Raw genomic sequence first — 20,004 nt, forward strand, 5'->3', positions numbered from 1 at the left:
AATAATAAGTTGAAAGTTTGTAGTGAAAATTATTTCACTTGTGAATATTAAATGTTCCTAGTAAAATTTGGAGGTATCCTTGATCTCCTACCCTGTCATCAGCGTTACCTTCACAGTTTGTGTTCGGCCCCGCCCACCCGAGCATATTTTATGTTAATGAGCAGGTGCAGCGGTTCTTGAGGCGCGCGCCGGGCCGCCTCGGGGATGAGCCGGATGGAGCAGCGCAGGGAGCAGCGGGAGTCCAGCCGGAGGGTTTTCACCAGGTGATGCTGCCCAGACCCGACTGACTGCGGCGGATCCGCGAAACACGAATGGATCCCTATTTCAGACGTAGCTGGAAAATTCTTCTCCAATTATTATCTTTGTATTTTATCCTAATTTATCAAGGTGAGTCGCCTCTTTTTTAATTGAAAGTGGAGAAGTTTCAGAGAAGGCTACTTTATCTTCCACCTGTGCTTTATGTGGAAGCTCAGCTGTTTAAACTGTTTCTCATGATTGTTTATTTAGTTTCTCCAATTACATCAATTTTTTATTTCGTAGTCTTAATTTTCTCTCTGTATATTTATTTTGATTCCAGCTCATCTTTCCTGGGGTGTTGAGACAGTGAACGTTTCTAACTGGGATGAATTTAATAAGTGAGTTATCATTATTATAATGTATTATTCCTTTTAATATTTAGCAATTGATCATTTTGTTATTTTATCATAATTTGTATTATTTTAGTTTGGTGTTATTAACATGATATCCTTTTTTTTTTTTTTTTTTTACATACCTGCATAACTACATTTGTGTGCAAAAGTTTTAGTCACTAATAGTAAACTATAAATTAGTATAATAATAGTCTAACAGTTCTTGTCAGTGAACTTAACACAAACCTAAATCAGACCAGTGTTTGCCATTGAAGCTGTCTCTGTTCTCCTCAGTTCACCTGTTGTTCAGGTACGTCTCAGCACTTAGTTTGCTTCAGGATCTTGGAGAACTTTATTTTAGTCTGGAACTTAATTAATTTTAGTCTGGAACTTGATTTAGTCTGTCCCAGAGTCTTCTGTCTCCTCATATGATCCCAGCCTGTCTCCATGATGTTGAGATCAGGGCTCTTTGGGAACTAGACCAGCTGTTGCAGAACTCCTTGTTCTTCTTGTCTCTGAAGACAACTATTTATGTCTCTGGTTGAGAGTGGACTCATTGGACTTATTGGACTCATTATCCTGTTGCGCAATGAACTTTGAGATCAATCAGGTGTTTCCCTGATGTTACAGAGTGATGGATGAGAATCTGAAGTGATTAAATCATTTACACAGCGCTTAAGGATATTCCCACAAGATATGATCTATAATCATTTGAAATTGTAATAATCACATGATCTGAATTAATGTCAGAGGCTAAAGTGCTGGATTATGTTTTTAAGCAAATTTAACTATTCTGCTCATGCAATGTGAATATTTCAGAATTTATTTCAAAATGAGCGATGGTCAGTAGTTTCTGACACCAGATGATAGTGGCTGATTAATTGATTATTAAACTACTCACTAATTGACAACAGGTTGTTTGGTTGGCCGGTAGCTTTTTATTTATTTATTTTTTTTGTAATTTAATTTAACTTTTTTATTGTTGGCTGTTTGGTTGGTGGTGGGTTTGTGGTGTCCTGTGGGGGGTTGGATTGGGTGGGTGGTTGGTGGGGGGCTGCCGCAGGAACAAACCTCTCCTTGTTCTCTCTGTCCCAGCAGCGGGAGCAGCAGGATAAAGCAGCAGAAATGGGACACCGCTTCCCAGGGAGGACAGGTAGGCAGCCGCATTGATCACTGATGGAGCTGCTTTAGGTGGCAAAACACTCAGCCAGAGATGACCAAAAAATCTGCACCACTCATAAACCTCTCAGAAGCTTTTATTTGAATAATTTGGACTCAGTATTCCCATTTTAAACATCCAGTATTTTCATTATTTGCTTATAGAGTCACAGACGGTGGCTGTTTAAGTATAGATGTACAGTAAATTATATACATTTAGATATACACAAGGACGCAATCATATGAGGGGTAGCTGCAGGTTTTCAACAAGCTTTCGGAAGGATAAATGCACCATAGAGATTTCCGGGGTCATATTTTGATACCTTAGAGGTATGGTTTAGTTTTTATTGTAAAGACTTTGACCTCTAGGAAAAAATACAAATTTCCCAAGTGCTTTGGCTGAAACTGAATCTGGATGACATATAAAGATACACAAACATACTTATGCAATCGTTCCCTACATCAGCATGTAAGGTAAAAGTAAAATTTGTGCGTCATTTTTTTGTTGTTGTCCCTCCCTCGGAAACAGACGTGTAAGGGAGTCCCAGCAGGGATATACAGTGGCTGCTCTGTTGTCTCACCCTTCCTGTATCAGAGCCTCCATCAACCTGAATGTTGTCCCTCCTTTTGTTTGGTTTTCCTTTGGCTCAGGGAGGCGTGAGAATCCTGCCCAAACTATGGTGGCTGGTAAATGAACAAAGCAATTAGTAGCACAGGTCACAGGTCACAGGTATGGAGAGTGGCTCTATCTCATGTTAGATCTCTTAGCACACGATGGGTCGCTCACAATTCAGTCAGTGCATCTGGGTTGTGTCCGTGTTTGACCTTCTCAGTTTCAACATCTTTACTGATATGATCATAATTTATACTCACCCACCCTTCACCTCTGCCATCTGCTTTGTCCCCACTTTTTGAGATTGAAGATTTGGTTTGAGAACTCAGAATCCAGGGAGGCTCAAACTGTAGAAACGGAATGCTTGCCAAAATCTTTAAACCAAAGCTGCTAGATTTCATTAGATATCTGAGGAGTATCAAAATCTAACAACTTTTGTGCCAGAAATATTCCAGATAGCCTGTTTTTTCCCCCTGGTGTTTTATCCCTCTGAGATCTCTTTCAAAAATGTTTTAATTTTGCCAGATCACAGGAAAAAAAGATCACAAAAACACACAAGGCAGGTAGGGTGGGGTGGGGTTGGCGGCTTGGATGGGAAAGCGGGGCTGGAAGTCACAGAGGAGTCGTTAATGAAGGGTGGATGACAGGTCTTTTCTGTCCAGCCTCTTCTTTTCCCAGCGCTGCCTTAGTTCCATCTTCACCGGTCGGGACTCTAGTTTGGCAACGACCTACATAATTCTGAGAGGAATTTTTTTCCTTAACAAAACACAGAATTGTGAAGGTTTTGGGTGTCCTATGTTTTAATCAAATCTTTATTAATCTGTCACCTGAGAGCTGAGCTTCTTTTTCAGATTTGCTTGATATCATATGAAACTCATAGGATTAATTAAAAATATCCACTGGCTTAGCAGTGTACAGCTCCAATGTGAAAATGTCAGTTTTAATATCTTTGGTTGGAAGAAGCTCCGAGACATTGCTAGGATCATATTATGACTGTGAGGTTGTGTATGAGTTACCTGTTGATGGAATTTCTCTCTTTGAAGGACGTCCAGACAGAAGTTGCCGCATTAGACACCAATACATCTTCCTCCGGTCGTCCACTGGTTGGCCAGTACACTACATCCAACATGACGTCCAACGTGAGGACACCAACGCCCTCATGGACCCTCAGTTCGGACCAGTCATCTACAACCACAGCTAGTCAAACACCATCAAGAACACTATCAGACAGTCAGTCACCAGGCAACACAACACAAACCAGCCAATCACCAAGAAGAAAAACACAACCCAGCCAATCATCAGGCAACACAATGCCATCCAACCAATCACCAACAACCTTGGCACCAGGCTGGCAACGACTAGGCAGCACGACACCTGCCATTAAATCTCCAACAAAGGTCGGAGTCCCTAGCCAATCACCAACCACCACAGTACCAAACAGCCAATCAGCCACCAGAACAACACCACTTAACCAATTACCAACCACCACAGTACCAAACAGCCAATCAGCCACCAGAACAACACCACTTAACCAATCACCAACCACCACAGTACCAAACAGCCAATCAGCCACCAGAACAACACCACTTAGCCAATCACCAACCACCACAGTACCAAACAGCCAATCAGCCACCAGAACAACACCACTTAGCCAATCACCAACCACCACAGTACCAAACAGCCAATCAGCCACCAGAACAACACCACTTAACCAATCACCAACCACCACAGTACCAAACAGCCAATCAGCCACCAGAACAACACCACTTAACCAATTACCAACAAGCACAGCACCAGCCAGAAAACCATTTGGCAGCTCAAAGACAACCAGTGCAACACCAAAATCCAGCCAATCAGCTACTTCTTTAGTACTAGCCAGCCAATCACCAGGAATCACTGCCCCAGTCAGTCACCCTCCAGTGAGCAAGGCGCCATCCAAGACCTTATCTGACCATTCAGGAGAAAGCCAATTACCCCAAAGCCAATCAACAACTGGCTCAGAAACATCTAACAAATCACTGCTCACCTCAACATCACATCATCACTCTCCTACCAATTCATCACAAACTGGTCAATCAATAACCACCACCACATCACACAGCATAACGTCTCATAACCATTCACTGTCAAGTGCAACACCATTCGACCAACCCCTAACTAGCCCAGAATTACCAAACCAATCATCACATGGTCCAGTGTCACCAGCAAGTGGGGACTTTTCACCAGAGGAACGTCCAGTCAATATTTCACTACTCACCAGGCAGGCGAAGGAAGCCCTGAGGTTGTCCCGTCGTAGGATTTCAGGTGGGTTTATACAGTGATACAGATACTGCGAAATACCACTCTCTGTGTGTACAAGTACATGAGTGATTGTCTGTGTGTGTGTGTGTGTGTCGGACCTTGACAGTAAAGTAGGTGATAATCACCACAAATGTCCAAATGCTTCTAATAATCTGATTTAAAACACCTGTGTGTCAGCCTGCCCTCAGAGGTTGCCATGGTGATTTTACCTGCTTAGATAGATATGCAGCCTAAAAGTACCGCTCAAACTAATGCTTACAACTGAAAACATCTCTAACTGTAATCACATGAGGTGGTCTGTGTTTGTGTGTGTGGGGGTTAGAGAGAAAGAGAGAGATTGTGTTTCAGAAAGACATTATATAAATGTATGGGAAAAAGGTGTCAGAAATATCAGTGAAGCTGATAAAGTGCAGAGATATCAGAAGTCCCTGATTAATACGTGTATCTCAGCTGTGGTTCTGGCTTGAAGCTCAGAGATTGCCACAGCAAGGGAAATATAGAAAACACACGCAGAGACACGAACATGCTACAAATTCTGGTCAATGCAACACTTTTGTTCAATGCTTCTTGACTGGGAAACTTGTGAAGACGGCAACCTGTTAGTGGTGTTTAAAAATAAGGTGAGTTTGGTTGGTTTATCATAATGTCAAAATCACATGATTCAGAGCTATATGAGCTTAGCTTTAGCCTTTAGCTAGGTCCATTACTTTTATGTGTCTCCAGAAACACTTTTGTGATGTGAGTTTTTTCAGCTCATTGTCAAATTAATGTTGTTGTTTTCCTGAATTTGTAGCATGTTTGTGTTTTTGCATATGTTTTCTTACGCTGTAGTGTATTGAACCCTGAAGCCGAATTTGAATTTAGCACCTGAGAGTTGACTAATGTAGCTTCATCAGAGAAACAGGCGAGCCTTGTGTTTAACTCGCCTAGTAAGAGTGAACAGAAGGAAAATAGCTCTTATCTCATTCATCGATACCCTTTACCCCCACTCCCCCATCCCTCCAACCATCCCCAGCACAAACCTCCTTATCATACCTGTGTTTGAGTGGGACGTGGCTGACTGGGCAGACATGCTGTAAGCCCACTGAGCAGATGTTGTTACAGCAGAATGAGGAGCCGTCGTTTGGTGTCTGGTGGTGCGTTCAGTGACTGGAACATTTGTTGGGACTCAACAGTGCTGATAAGTCGGGGGTGGGGCAGACAGATGGCGCCTTAAGCTTAAAGTTTTGACTGCAAACTCTCTAAGTCATTCATGTTTTCCAGTGGTTCTTCAGGACAAAAAAAAGAGAGACAAATTTTGTTGACACAAATGATATGATGAAGTACTGCTGTTTGGGACCTCCAGGGGTCTGGGGCTCCTGGACATTTGCCCAAATTGCCAATTTGGTAATCTAGCCTTGATGTACTGAGACAGTTTCTGACATTTGACACAGTCAAATTTAAGTCAGATTCAGGTGAAATTTAGATGATATAGCTGAAATATGTATCAATGAAAGACCCTGGAAACGTTAAATGATGCCTTGCGTTGCAGATGAGCACCAGCAGTAACAGTGTGTCTGTTTTCTCTCAGCGGAGCGGTGTGCCCTTCCCTGTCTGAACGGTGGACTGTGTGTTCAGACGGAGATGTGTGACTGCAGCTTGTATCAGGCCACAGGACACAGATGTCAGACAGGTGACTCACACACCTGATGTTCTTCTTTTTACAGTCTTTACAATCTCACTCACTTTGAAAGTTTTAAAAACAATTGTCTTAAACCGTTATAATATATAAACTTGAAACAGCATCAGGAGTCATCTTCACAGCGTGAAATTAAAACAGATGAGTGAAAAATAGTAACAGCTTTGCCAATTAAAATAGATTAAATTTTAACTTTTTTGTTCATTTGTTTTTGTCCTGTTGTAATGTGCAGAAACATTAATCAATGCTGCACTTAATTAAGGAAAAAACTTTTTTTTTTAAGGGTTGCTCATTTTGTGCACAGGGGTGTGGACTTGTTGGTCCTTCCAAATTGAAAATGTACTTAACGAAATGCCCAATTAACAGAGTCTCATTTTCACTAACAAGGGATTTACCTCCAAATCTTACACTTTAAAAGCAGGAGATAATTACATGTGCTTGCATTACAAGGTTACTTCATTGTCATTTTCTTGATAGCGCAGTTGATAGAGCAGTAATCCTTTGCATTTTTGCATAAACATTTAAGTTCTTTTAAGACTCTTTTAACTCATTGTTTAATCCTGAACCCAATTTCTGATTTAATCCAGTTGAAAGTAGGATGAGTCCAAATAAAAAAAAACACACTGATCCACTGTTTACATCTAAAAATGATTAACAGACCATTTAACAGTTAATACTTCATTTCTTTCTTCTTGAGAAAATAATCGTGTTCATTATTGAGGAAGCTGGATTGATGGAGTGTTTGCTGTAGCAGCTCTCTTGTCTGAGGTAAATGCATAATTTCATAACCATCTTCCTCTTGTCCAGTTCCAAATCCTGGCTTCGAGAGGGAGATGACCTGCAGGACGTGGGGTCAGTACAACTTTGAGACCTTTGATGGCCTTTACTACTACTTCCCCGGTCGATGCACATACACGCTGCTGAGGGACTGCGAGGACACCACCCAGGCCAGCATCGTTGTCCAGGTCAGTCCAGACCCGTCTGCACCAGGACGAAACAAATCCTCCAGACTTGAAGCTGCCCAGAAGGTTTCGCTTCGACGCTTCCAGTCGAGGAAAGTTTGGGCTCCTGCTCTAAAGCACACTCTCCTCACTGATTTCAGCCCGAGCCCGAGGAAAAGATTTACCCTGAAGATTAGTGAAAGCTATCTGGTTATTAGAGTCAATTACCATTAAATACTGCAATTACCCACTATGCCTTGAAAGCATCTGCAACAGACTGGGACTTTGTTCCCCTAAAAGGCAGCAGATACTGTAGCGGTGTATGGGAAAACCAAACCAGCCAGGGAACATGAAAGGAGCCTTATGCATTATGATTACTGATAGAAGATTAATACCAATATTGATAACAATGAGCATTTCATGAGCAGAAGTAAAATACAGAACAGCACTGATAAAATCTGACAGCCTCAACATGTCAGACCAGAATAAGATGACATTTTCTTTTGTAGTAGTCAATACCACACCTTGCTCTGGAATGCTTCAAGATGGCAAGCTTGTGTGTGTGTGTGTGTGTGTGTGTGTGTGTGTGTGTTTTAGGGTCAAGTTTCAGCATTTATACCAGTCCTTTAGGGAGCTTCAGTTCTGGAGTAACTGGTTCAGTATTTGTACCTGCTGTTCACAAGAAAGACATGACAGACACAACAAGATCAAAATCAGAGTTTTCAAATGAGAAGGTGTAATGTCAAAAAACATCTGTCCATCTCTCAATACTTTGTGATTTCAATCCCTTCTCTGTGGCACCAAGCCCGTTGGTTCCTGCTAAAGACAGACATCATTCAAACTGACATGCATATACAGCATAGAAAACTGCTGTGACTGACGATATTGGTGCATAGTGCTGCTAATTTATTATGGACTGTTTTCAGGGATGGATTAATCTATTTTAACTGCTTTAGTCTAGCTGCCTATTGTGTCATGTTGTCTATCCAGCCATTGCACTCCAATGGGAACAGTATCTCAGTAAAAGTAAAGATGGAACTTCATGGCAGAAAGCGCCAAAGTTGGCACAAACACTCACCAGGATTGAGAGATTTTAGGGGGTCAAAGGTCAGAGATCAGGGCCACAGTGGCCACACACAACATGATTTTTGCCTTGTTAACGCCTTAGCTCAAGAACCCTTCAAGGATATTCCTTCAAATTTTGCACAAATGTTCATTTGAGCTCAAGGACAAACTGATCCCATTGCAAAATGGTCTGACAATATGTTAGACATGAAGATAGATGAAGAAAGATGTGAAAAGAAACTTTGTTGTACGGGAGTATGAGTTCTGATTTATCTCCAGATTAGAGACCATGCAAGATGTCCTCACGCTGTTGACCCACAGGTTGCAACAATTCATTCTGGTTTCCAACAGGCTCAAGTAGCATCTTGTTGTTTGCAGGTCCACAATGATCCGGACTGTGGCTCCGCCCCCTACACCTGCCAACGATCAGTCAGCATCTTCCTGCCGTGGGAGGGTGAAGTCCAGCTGCATGCCACCAACGTAACCTTCAAAGGCCAAAGGTCAGCAGTTTAACACAAGGCATCAAAAATGTTTTATTTCTGCATCAGGACAGTCGTTTATTTCAAAGGTCAGTGGCATATCCATTCTCACTGTGGATTCATTGTCTCTGTCTTTAGTTTGCAGCTGCCTTACCACATACATGACCTGCAGCTGGAGCATATCTCGCAGTATGTCCTGGTGACGCAGGAGCATGGCTTCACGCTGGCCTGGGACGGACGCAGTGGCTCAGTCTACATCAAACTCAGCCCAGAGTTTGTTGGAAGAACCTGCGGCCTGTGCGGTAACTTCAACGCAGACGTTCAGGACGACCTGAAGACCAGCTATGGTAGGATCATGTCTGTCCATCATGTCTGACAGTTAAAACCTAGTTAGATCCTGCTTCATGCTAAAATCTTTTAAATGCAGAAAGACTTACTGTTAGTCGCTTACTGGAATTATCGCTCGTAAAATCTGCCCGTGGGGCGTGAGACCTGAATCCAACTGGATCAGATTATAATCAGTCAGCACTTAACCACAAACAAATCCTGGTGTACACACATCCAGACAGATTGTAATCTGATCAACACGACCATGTGAGGATGCATTTTACTTCATTACCAAAAAGGTTAATGCAAGTCTGGAAGTCCAAGTACAGTAGCTGTGATGACAGAAATAACCAATAAGCAGAACAAAGAGTCCCCATTGATCATTTGTAGCTCTTTAAGCTGTCATGTTTTAAATTCCTGATACTTTTTTTTTTTATTATTTAATAAAAATTATCTTTAGTTAACAATCTCCCAGGTGACACAATCATCTCAATTGAAGAAAAACAAATAGGTTGTTTTTTGTGCCTCACACCAACCAGTCTCTCAGATTGTGCAATGTGCATCACTTGATTAATACTCATGACATTCAAGTCTTGTGATATAATTCTTTCAAAGCACTGAGATAAACTACATCCTGTGGCTGCATGGCAAGTTATTGTATCCTTTATGCAAATGTATAGCATATATATAAATGTAAAACATAGTACATGTATTTTTAATTAATGCACATTATATATGTAAATAACACATGGAGTCTATTATTCACATTTATATGATATATGTCACACACATATATTGCATATATGCGTCAAAAGGATCTTAGCTATTTATATGGTAGTAGTAAGTTTACAGTATATCCATAGTTATTTGTATGCATAGCTCATATTGTACAACAAAGCTCAGTGGCATATGACTGTTAATATCTTATATGTAATATAAATAAAATAAATATATGAAATATAAAAGACAGGCATATCTCAGAAATAACATAAGTACTATGTAGTATTAGTATATATGATTTACATGTAAACACATCTGCATATGTGTTCACATATATGATCAAAACATGACACAAAGATTCATTATGTATGTTATGTATTTTCCAAAGATGTATACAAACTCTACAATGGCTATATCATATATGTTATAAAATGATATCTTTATATATCCACTGGATGTATATATGTGATATTGCCTTATATATGACATACATGGCAACATATTCCTCTATATATGCCATATTTTACATTTCCATGTTGTATGCTTTGAAAAATATTGCACGTTGGAGTAAATAAATACAACTTGTTCTTGCTATTGCTTCACAGCTCTCTCCATTATAGCAGTTCACTTTCTGTCTCTCCCAGGTGTGCTGACCCATGACCTAGAGATGTTTGGGAATAGCTGGGTGGAGACGCAGCCACACCAGGCCCGATGTCCCATGGTGCCCTCTGGCTTCGCTTCACCCTGTGCTGCAGTTGAAGCCCATGTCCTCGTGGTAGGGAGTCTGCAGAAAAATAACTAACAAGCACAATAAAAACAACACAGAGATGTGTCTGACAATGGGCTCATGTCAGTGACGCTGTGGGTAAATAAAGTGAACTGGCAACTGGCAGTGGAGCTTAGAGTCAATGCTGGACCTGAAAGTTATGGACCCAAATTCAGATGTATTTCAGATGACATAACAGAGTAATAGTTAGTTCCTTGATTGTATATGTTTGAACAAATATATTAGGCTCCATTGTTTCTAATAAAACTTTAATAATATTTATCCTTTAATTGTATTTATTTATCATGCAGCTTAACTTATTCGATTAATTAAAGGAAAACAGTAGCTTATTTAGGCCCCAGAAATCACATTGTCGTGATTTTGTGTTTTGTGTCTTTAGTTGTAAATGACCATGTTGAGTGATGAGTGAAAAACTGTATATGTGTGTGTGTTTGTGGCTGCAGAAAGTGGAGGAGGTGTGTGCGATGCTTCTGGATCCACCATTTGAGAGCTGCCATGAATTTGTCAGTCCACTGTCCTACATGGCCAGCTGCTCCAACGACCTCTGCACGTAAGAACAACGCCCATCACCTACCTTATTAAGTTCTGGCTTTGGTGCCTCCTTTACTAGTATTGCAGAGAGGAATGCATTTAGAAAAAAACAAGTTGAAATAAATAAATATCCAAAGACCTGCTTGGTGCCAAACTAGATTAAGCAGTTACTTTCCACAGGACATTCATGTCAGGTAAGTTATTGTGGTCATTTGAGATGTGTCTTAAGATTTCTGCCATTCTGTCTATGTCCACAAAGAAGATTGATGGCCTTAATCCATGATCCTGAAGGTGCCCTTCTTCTGCAAGTAACATCGGCCTTGGCAGTCTATCACGCCTCTGGCCGGTTTGGAAGAGTTTCATTCTTCTGTTTCTGTCTCTGCAGTTTCAGATACAGCTGCCTACACCACAACAAACTCTTCGGGTTTAGTTTTCCATTTAAAGCCATCATGGACACAGCTCGTGGGCAGATATTTGTTTGAGTTGCACAGTCAGTTCTGAGTGTACCTGGCTCTGTGGCCTCAACTCTCCTGGCCCCTCTCAAAACGTCCTTTTCTGTTTGTTTCTCTGTTGAAGGTCGGGTCCCAACGGTGATGTGGTATGCCAGGTGTTCAGCGAGTACGCCCGGGCCTGTGCCCACGCTGACCACCCACTGCACGACTGGAGGCAGCACATTCCTCAGTGTGGTACGTGGTTCCAGGTGTTTTGCTGCCGAAAACATGTGTCAATAACTACACCCAAAGAAATACATTTGGAGAGAATATGTATGTTATGCAAGATTTCAAAATGCAATTAACAAAATTATTTATTTTGAACAGCATATAGCAGCCTTCCTAACAATAGCTAAAGAACTATTAGCTAACTCTTGCTAAGGTAATCTCCAGCTGTGTTTTTAGTTGCTAGCTTACTTGCTGAAGGGCCTCAAATAAGTCAGTGGAAATAACGAAAATCTGATTTTTTTTTCTTTCAGTGGTGTTTGGACACCTACTAAAATTATTTTAAAGATTAGATATTCATCATAGCCTACCTAATATTTGCTAAACAACTGTTGCCAAGGCACCTTGCAGCAATTTCAGGTAGATGGCTAGGACGTCAAATGAAACTGCAGGAATAGCACACTTTTTTTTTTTTTTTTTTTTAATCTGTAATGTGTAGCTACAAAATGTAAGTACATTACTTTTATCCACTAAGTTTTATTGATTATGTTTATATCTGTTTATTCAAAAAAAAGAAACAGAATTATCATTTAAATTCAGCACTTTCAATGGTGTCCACTGTCCAGATACAGTAAGGATATTCTGACCAAACGGTCAATTAAAGAAACCATTAGCTGTGGCGAAATGTGATGCAGTGGTTTCATTTCAGTACGTATAATCTGTCAGTCTTTGCTGTAGAAAGTTTGAAATTTTTGACAGCTGTGTCATGTTTATTTTTTGCGACCAGTGAAGCAGTGTCCTCTAGGTCTAAACTACAGGGAATGCATTAGTTGCTGCCCAGAGTCCTGCAACCTGGAGCGAACATGCATTGACAGCAAGCTGGCCTGCTTAGACGGATGCTACTGTCCAGATGGTGAGTTCAGTCCATTGCACTAGAAATCCACTTTTTTCTTTCCTATCATCACTTTTCTTTTACATCCTTGAAACATCTTGATTATTAACTGAATGCACATGCATGAAAAATCCTGTCCTCCACCTAGTGTATTTCCCTATGTTGGTAACTCCAGTTGGTATGAGACAGTAATCCTCGGCCTGTCTTGACATATGCTTCTGCTGTTTTTCGTCCTCAGGACTGATCTATGAGGACGGAAGCTGTGTAATGCCCTCTGACTGTCCCTGTGAGTACCATGGCATGTTTTACCCCACTGGACAAACACTGCAGGAGGAATGCAACAACTGGTGAGCAGTGTTTAATTTCTCTCTCACCTGCTGTGCCATTATAAAGGGTTAGGGTTAAACAGCTGGATTACAGCTCTGATTTACCTGTTCAAATACTATTCTACTGTCAAATTCAATAATGTCTCTCAGTGAGAAATACCAACATTTCTTGTTTTCCACAATAACCTAATTTCAATGGCTGCCATTGGACGTTTAATGAAGAATAGGTCGGTGGTTGTGAGACCTTGTTGCATTACATGTCGTCATCATCACGTCTAAAAAACAGCATATTGTCCTGGAGACTCAATGCAGTCTTTTAATCTTCTCAGATCTGACCACCTGGGCTTAGTGTGACCAGTTTCTGTCAGTGATCCTGCTGATTAGCTTAGCCTTTCATGTTTTCAGAGCCACCTGCGGATGTCTCTGCTTTCTGTTTCAGCACATGCGTGGGTGGAGTGTGGAACTGCACCGAGTACAGCTGCCCAGGTTTGTGAGCCTCTATCTGTAGGGGGTTATCCTCTTTGCTATAAAATCAAACCTGCTGATATGAGGTGATCATTTAATTTTATTAAAAACCGAAGATGCTTATAAAAAGTAATCTTTTCCTCTAACCTCAATGTTCATCTCTCTTTCATCTTCACTATAATGCAAGAAACCATAACCCTAACCCAACAAAGGTTGAGGAAGGAAAATTGCCTGATAATTTAAGTGTCTGTGCATGTCTGCTAATTGTGTGTCAACAACGAAAGTAGCTGTTTCTAAGTGAAAAGAAATTTTTCCTTGCAAGGAAGGAAGGAAAAGAAGAACTTGCAAGGCAAGCAATGAGGAGGCTTCTTTATTAGGGAACAAGAAAAGAAGAAGCTTTCTGTCTAAAGCACCTGCCTTACCAAACCTATTCAGGGAAGAAAGGAGAATGCATAAAATTACAATCAAAATTAAATGCTAATTATCATGGAATATCCTCCTAATTACTGTGTTTCCATCTACTGTTAATTGGATTATAACTTGTGCAAATGAAGATTAATTGAGGTGTTAATGCTCTGGTTCGATGCCATTACACAGTGACATAATCAAAAGAGAATCCGTCAGCATCGAAGGATGGAAAACATTATAGAAGTTTGACATTTACCCTTGTTTCATGAGTTCTTGTGTGACTCATCTTCAGGAGAGCAGGAAGCCTAGTGGACGTTCACATGCTACATGCATGTGATTGATTGATTGATTGATTGATTGATTGAATAAGATGAACAAAGGAAATAGGTGAAAAGACATATCATTCTTTCCACAGGCGAGTGCTCCGTCACTGGCGATATGTATTTTCAGACCTTCGACGGACGAATCTACAACTTCCCTGCAACATGTCAGTACGTCCTCGCCAAGAGTCGCAACTCAGGGAAGTTCACAGTCACTGTCCAGAACGCCCCCTGTGGAGCTGTGAGTAACCTTTAATCTGCTTTGTTTATATCTAATTAAAAAATGTCCCAGTTATGAGTTTTTTTTTTTGCTTTTGAACAAAACATCTCTCCACCTGTTGCACAGCTCCTTCACTTTAGCCTTCACAATCAAAAGTGCTCTGCTGGCTCAGTTTACAGGTTTATGCAATTTGTCTGTCATGTAGATCATATCATTATTTAAGTGCTCAATAATCCCCGCTGAACACAGGTCATTTTGTTGATGAGCCACGCTGCGGCTTAGACAAGCGAACGCCTCGAGGAAACGTCTCGATCAAACTTGGGCAGATAATGAACATGAAAAGCGACAAAAGACTGAGAGTTTCTTCTCCTCTCCGAGCCTCCAATTTCCCAGCAGCCTTTGAGCTGTTCAAAAAACTGGTGGGGGGGGGGTTGAGGTGAAGGGGAGGAGGCGAGATATAAGATGTCCCACTCATCAGAGCAGAGGCCTGAGACCCCTAACAGCCAACTGAACAGGATTACCTTATCTGGCCTGACTGACAGAGCTGTGGACGGCTTTGTAGTGAAGAGGGAAGTGAAGAGAGGGACAGGAGGGGTGGGGGACTTGGACAGAGAGAAGGTTATGCGAAAACAGGAGGTGAATGATGGGAAGAGTAGAAGGAGGAGGGGTGGGTGAGGTGGGTGCTAAAACCTTTCGGCTATGGGGCTCTGCCACTTATGAAAGAGACGATTCATAGAGGCAGATCACTTACGTACTGTCACCAACACAGCAGAGGAACTAATCATACCTTTACTATAGTGATGAACTCAAGAACTTGTATTTACATGACACACTAATGTGCTTTAAATCAAAACAGTAAAATATGGTCACGCAATAGAATTTTTCATAATTAAATTTCTTAAACAAACCTCAGGAGGCTATAATTAGTGTGTTGAATAGATCAGAAGAACAGACGTGTGTATGGCTCCTCACAGTGATTAACTATCACTGGACTCTGTTAGCTCTGTTCTCACTGAGCTTCACAGCTTCACTTTCAGTTTATCCTTCATAAAGGTTTCACCCAGCCTAAAACAGAGACTTTGCAAAGCTACAAACCCGATTATAGTTGAACAACTCCAGGGTTGCGTTGTAGTGTGGGCAGGAAGAAACACAGACAATAATGTATCACCCATGGTCGGATCCTGATTGGGTCTTATAAACCTCGACCACAGTGATGATGTTGCTGTTGTTCTTGTTTTAATTTTAAAACAAAAAAATATTGCGAGTCATGTTGTGTGACCTGTAGTGTGATTGCTGCTGTTTGGGAAAATGCTGTCATGGTTTCTGAACCCGTCTCCCCTGAATTGCAGAACCTGGATGGGGCCTGCATCCAGTCAGTTACCCTGGTTGTTGACGAGGATCCGAGGACGGAGATAACACTGAGTCACGTTGGTGAGGTCTTCATGGCTGGGCAGTACCGCATCTCCCTGCCCTACTCTGATGGTAAACCTCCTTCATCTTTTACCACGTTCTGGGGTCTTTCAGTCCTCTGCGGTCATGGCAGGAATGGAGGAGAGGAATTGTGACAGCTTTGTTACTGAACAGGAATTTTCCCAATACTCAACTGCATTGTGTCACACAAACTGAGCATTACTTTCTTTTCACAGCAATGTCTGCGTCACTCTGTCGATCTATTCAACAGCCTTTTGTGTGTTTTGTGCTGAATTGTGTGAGAATAATCTGACATTTTGGTCCCTAGGGAGTAAAAACAACACTTAAAGCAGATATCAGTGGAAAGTTTTTGTTAATATAAGTCCTAAATAGTCCTATTTTCCGTCAGCAATCACTTACATGAAGTATTTCAGCCTAAACACGAGTCTCTCCGTCACTCTGCTCTGCTGTAACCCGAGGAGAAAATTTTCCTTGTGGGATACAAGTGTTATCCAATGAGGAGAGAGAACGGCATGAAGGGCTGTGTGTGCAGCCAAGGGATGCGCGTGAATGTGGTGACGTAGCACGAGGACCAATTGATGCCTGACAAGGGCGGGGGCTGCTAACTCATGGTGCGTTCAAAGAAACTCGTACTTTGTGTTTTTCCTTCCTGTGAAGTCATACCAGTTCGATCTGGTACGAGTTCACGGGTCGGAAGTTACGAGTGGCCGTTATAGGGAACTTTCACAGACAACAGGATGGTAAAAACACGAGCTACGGGTTACCTGGAACGCTACCAAGTCGTAGTTGTGACTTGAAGCTGTAACTTACGGTTTCAAAAGCCTGCCTTGAACGCAGCATTAGCCGAAACGGCCGTGAAGCTGATATCTGCTTTAACTCAACAACCTATACTTTGTCCATTTGATCGGTGACTACCTTAAACACTCAATCAATTAATCCATCTGTGTTTATGTCAAACCTTTTATACACTCTGGTGATCTCATGGTGCCCTGCTAACTCTGTGATAAACTAATTTATTTTGATGAAGCAAAAAGCTTTTAATGTGATGCAGCCAGAGCAGGAAAGGTTTTGTTTGTATTAGCGTGACACAGCACAGCTCTAAGCATAGAGTAATAAAAGTCAAGTCCTGCTCATGCATCTGCAGAGAGCAAGAAGAATTGATTGAACAGTGTAGGCTGAACCTGCTTACATTAACTTAACCTCATATGAGCTGAAAGCCTAAATGACCTCCTCCCATGTGTCTTGCAGACATGTTCCACATCCAGGAGCTGTCGTCCATGTTCCTGCAGGTGAGGACGGCGTTTGGCCTGCATCTGCAGTACAGCTGGACTGAGTTTCGTCTCTACGTTCAGGCCAGTGAGCTGTGGAAGGACGACACGGTGGGGCTATGTGGCACTTTCAACGGCAACATTCAAGATGACTTCCTGTAAGTGTGTGCCAACAGACTTTGAACCTCTTGGTTAGCCCCGCCCCTCGACTCACCCACCAATAAAAAAAAAGCACATACTCCTGTTACAGAGGCAGAGAGGGAGGTGATGGTGAAGTGGTGAAGTGCTTGCTCTCTCTCTCTCTCTCTCTCTCTCTCTCTCTCTCTCTCTCTCTCTCTCTCTCTCTCTCTCTCTCTCTCTCTCTCTCTCTCTCTCTCATACTCACACACACACTCACTCTCTCTGTAATGCACACTGGTCGGCGGCTCGGCATCAAAAGCCTCGCTCTCTGATCGGCTCTATTAGGCGGGCCAGATGAGCACCCAACTGGACACACCACTTCAACAAGGAATTTACTGTTAGTGGAATAGGGGCTCCACTGTACCGTGTCGTAATGGCCGACCATAAAGGGCGGATGTTGTCTCACAGCTGTAAATGGATATACATCACAGTTAGTGACTAAAGTGGTCGTATGCTACCAGAGAGAAAACTGGAACTCACTTTGCCTGAAGCCTGAAAGACCAGAAAAGATCCAGTTAAAGGCCCCGTTTGATATTTTGTCTTAAACTTTTCCTTTTAGCGCTGACCTCTGCTGTTTCAAAGTTTCTGTGGTTGTACTTGCCTTAAGGCTGCAGTAGTTTTTCAGTAGTAATTCAGTAGTAATAGTTAAAACTTTGCACGTTTATCCCCCAAAACAAACAGATGAGTCAGAACAAGAGGTGCTTCCTCTTCTCTACTATTCTTGTTTCAAAGAGGAAAGGTTTTAATGGTTGTCTGATTAATATTGTAAGTACAGTGACTTCGAGAGCTCAGTTTGAATTAGAGTGTTTAAACAATGAATAATATATAAACTTAAGTATATTATTCATTGTTTAAAAATCTTTATATTATAAAGAGTCCAGTGCAGACCAAAACATCTAAAGCTGAGCTTTTAAGATCAAATCGTCCCAGATGTGGATCAGTGTATTCGAAAAAAAATCACCTAATTTCTATGTCTTTATGCTCTATGTCTTTAAATCCATTTTAGAAACTTTTTTCCGTAAACACTTGCCTGACAAACAGACATTTCATGAATTTGTAGGATCGATAGTTTGACTGTTTGTATTGATTTCAATGCTGACTAATGTGAGTTTGGGGGTTTGCTCTCAACACTGATGAAGTACTGTAGCTTGTAGATGAGAAATCACACACTAGTAACATGTCAGAGATTTCAGAGGACAAAGTGAGACTAATGAGTCTGTTAACTGGTGACTGTTGTTGTGAATGAGTCTGTGTGCTGGTCTTCCTGCAGATCTCCGTCGGGCATGATAGAAAGCACTCCTCAGCTGTTTGGAAACGGCTGGAGAGTGTCGTCGGCCTGTTCTCCCACTCTGAGTACACCTCAGCTCGACCCCTGTGACACACACCAGCAGGCCGGTCAGTCCCTCTTCTTTCTCCTCGCTGCATTCACAGTTTTATACCTGTGAACTTCACTGCATTTATGTCCCCAACACATGCCTGTGATCTTGTGTGTTAACATCAGCTCAAATCACCTCCGTTGCAGCTGCAGGATGATTTGAATTCAGAGTGAGGTTACTCTGCTCACACTCACATTCGTAATTGTCCTCCGGGGACATTAAAGATTTTCAAATCAAATTCAAATCAATTAATTTGTGTCTTCCACAGTTTATAGCAAATTTTAGTTTGGAGATGATTCATTAACTTGTTATAGAAATAGAAACAATTGGCAAAGTATTTTGCTTTTTTACATTTTTTATTTATCAGAAACATCCATTTACACAGAGTGACTGGTAGGCAAAAGTTAATCTGAGGTCCAAGATTAGTACACTTATACTTTCCGTAACATGTAGGCTAATACAAGACAGTAAAGCTCTCCACAAACTGATAATTGTTGGAGGACTTACAGTTTACCAGTCTGACCCTCACCGGTAACTTGATGGTGACCTGCTGGTTTTCCCCATTCAGTGGTCTACGCCTCAGAGATGTGTGACGTACTGAATCAGGACCTGTTCTCCGCCTGCCACGAGTACCTCAGCCCGACACCTTTCCACCAGCAGTGTCGCTCAGACACCTGTAAGTGCGGGACGCCCTGTCTCTGCTCCGCTCTGGCCCACTACGCTCGCCACTGCCGCAGGTTCTCCGTCATCATCGACTTTCGCTCACAGATACCCGACTGTGGTGAGTACTCAGGGAGGATGTTTTTGTTTTTCCCAAAATTCACCCTCCATGTTTTTTTTGTTTTTTATTTCTTATCACAAGCAAATTCAAGCTTAGTGTTACTTTACGCTACAGTCAACCTTCAGAAAACCACCAGAAGATATTTAACAAAGTTAGAGATCATATTTTATCCCAGTTTGAGTTCTTGAAATCTCTCGGAGAAATGTAAGTTTGGGATTTCTTATGGTTCCAAGGCTCCGTTTGGACAAATTAACTCTCAACTGTTCACTCTGTCTCTTCATGCATGGGTTGTCAAACAAACTTTACTCAAACAAACTGTCCAGCTAATAGATATTCAGATATTTTTTTTTAGATATTCAGATATTTTATTCATGTACAAAGAAAATGTGTTACAGATGAGCAGTTGCAACAGATGTACATGAAAGGGAACCCCAAAGAAGCAGAAACTGCTC

At 41.6% G+C, this 20,004-nt stretch overlaps 1 protein-coding gene across 1 annotated transcript in view; it reads left to right on the forward strand.

Annotated features, from left to right (window-relative positions):
• Positions 1-311: 311 nt before the first annotated feature.
• Positions 312-20,004, forward strand: part of otog (otogelin) — a gene marked incomplete at both ends in the record, with an annotated part of 53,369 nt that continues 33,676 nt past the window's right edge. The window contains 20 exons of the mRNA XM_084001600.1: positions 312-387; positions 578-635; positions 1,725-1,782; positions 3,444-3,630; positions 4,606-4,704; positions 6,272-6,373; positions 7,187-7,344; positions 8,764-8,885; positions 9,003-9,211; positions 10,556-10,686; positions 11,142-11,248; positions 11,806-11,915; positions 12,673-12,798; positions 13,016-13,124; positions 13,543-13,589; positions 14,392-14,537; positions 15,866-15,998; positions 17,196-17,373; positions 18,666-18,790; positions 19,340-19,552. Of these exons, the coding sequence (XP_083857726.1) occupies positions 312-387; positions 578-635; positions 1,725-1,782; positions 3,444-3,630; positions 4,606-4,704; positions 6,272-6,373; positions 7,187-7,344; positions 8,764-8,885; positions 9,003-9,211; positions 10,556-10,686; positions 11,142-11,248; positions 11,806-11,915; positions 12,673-12,798; positions 13,016-13,124; positions 13,543-13,589; positions 14,392-14,537; positions 15,866-15,998; positions 17,196-17,373; positions 18,666-18,790; positions 19,340-19,552 (2,494 nt within the window). The remainder of the gene's footprint in view (positions 388-577; positions 636-1,724; positions 1,783-3,443; positions 3,631-4,605; positions 4,705-6,271; positions 6,374-7,186; positions 7,345-8,763; positions 8,886-9,002; positions 9,212-10,555; positions 10,687-11,141; positions 11,249-11,805; positions 11,916-12,672; positions 12,799-13,015; positions 13,125-13,542; positions 13,590-14,391; positions 14,538-15,865; positions 15,999-17,195; positions 17,374-18,665; positions 18,791-19,339; positions 19,553-20,004) is intronic.

The sequence above is a fragment of the Trachurus trachurus genome (assembly GCF_905171665.1).
Source record: "Trachurus trachurus genome assembly, chromosome: 3".
In the NCBI taxonomy this organism is placed as follows: Eukaryota; Metazoa; Chordata; class Actinopteri; order Carangiformes; family Carangidae; genus Trachurus; species Trachurus trachurus.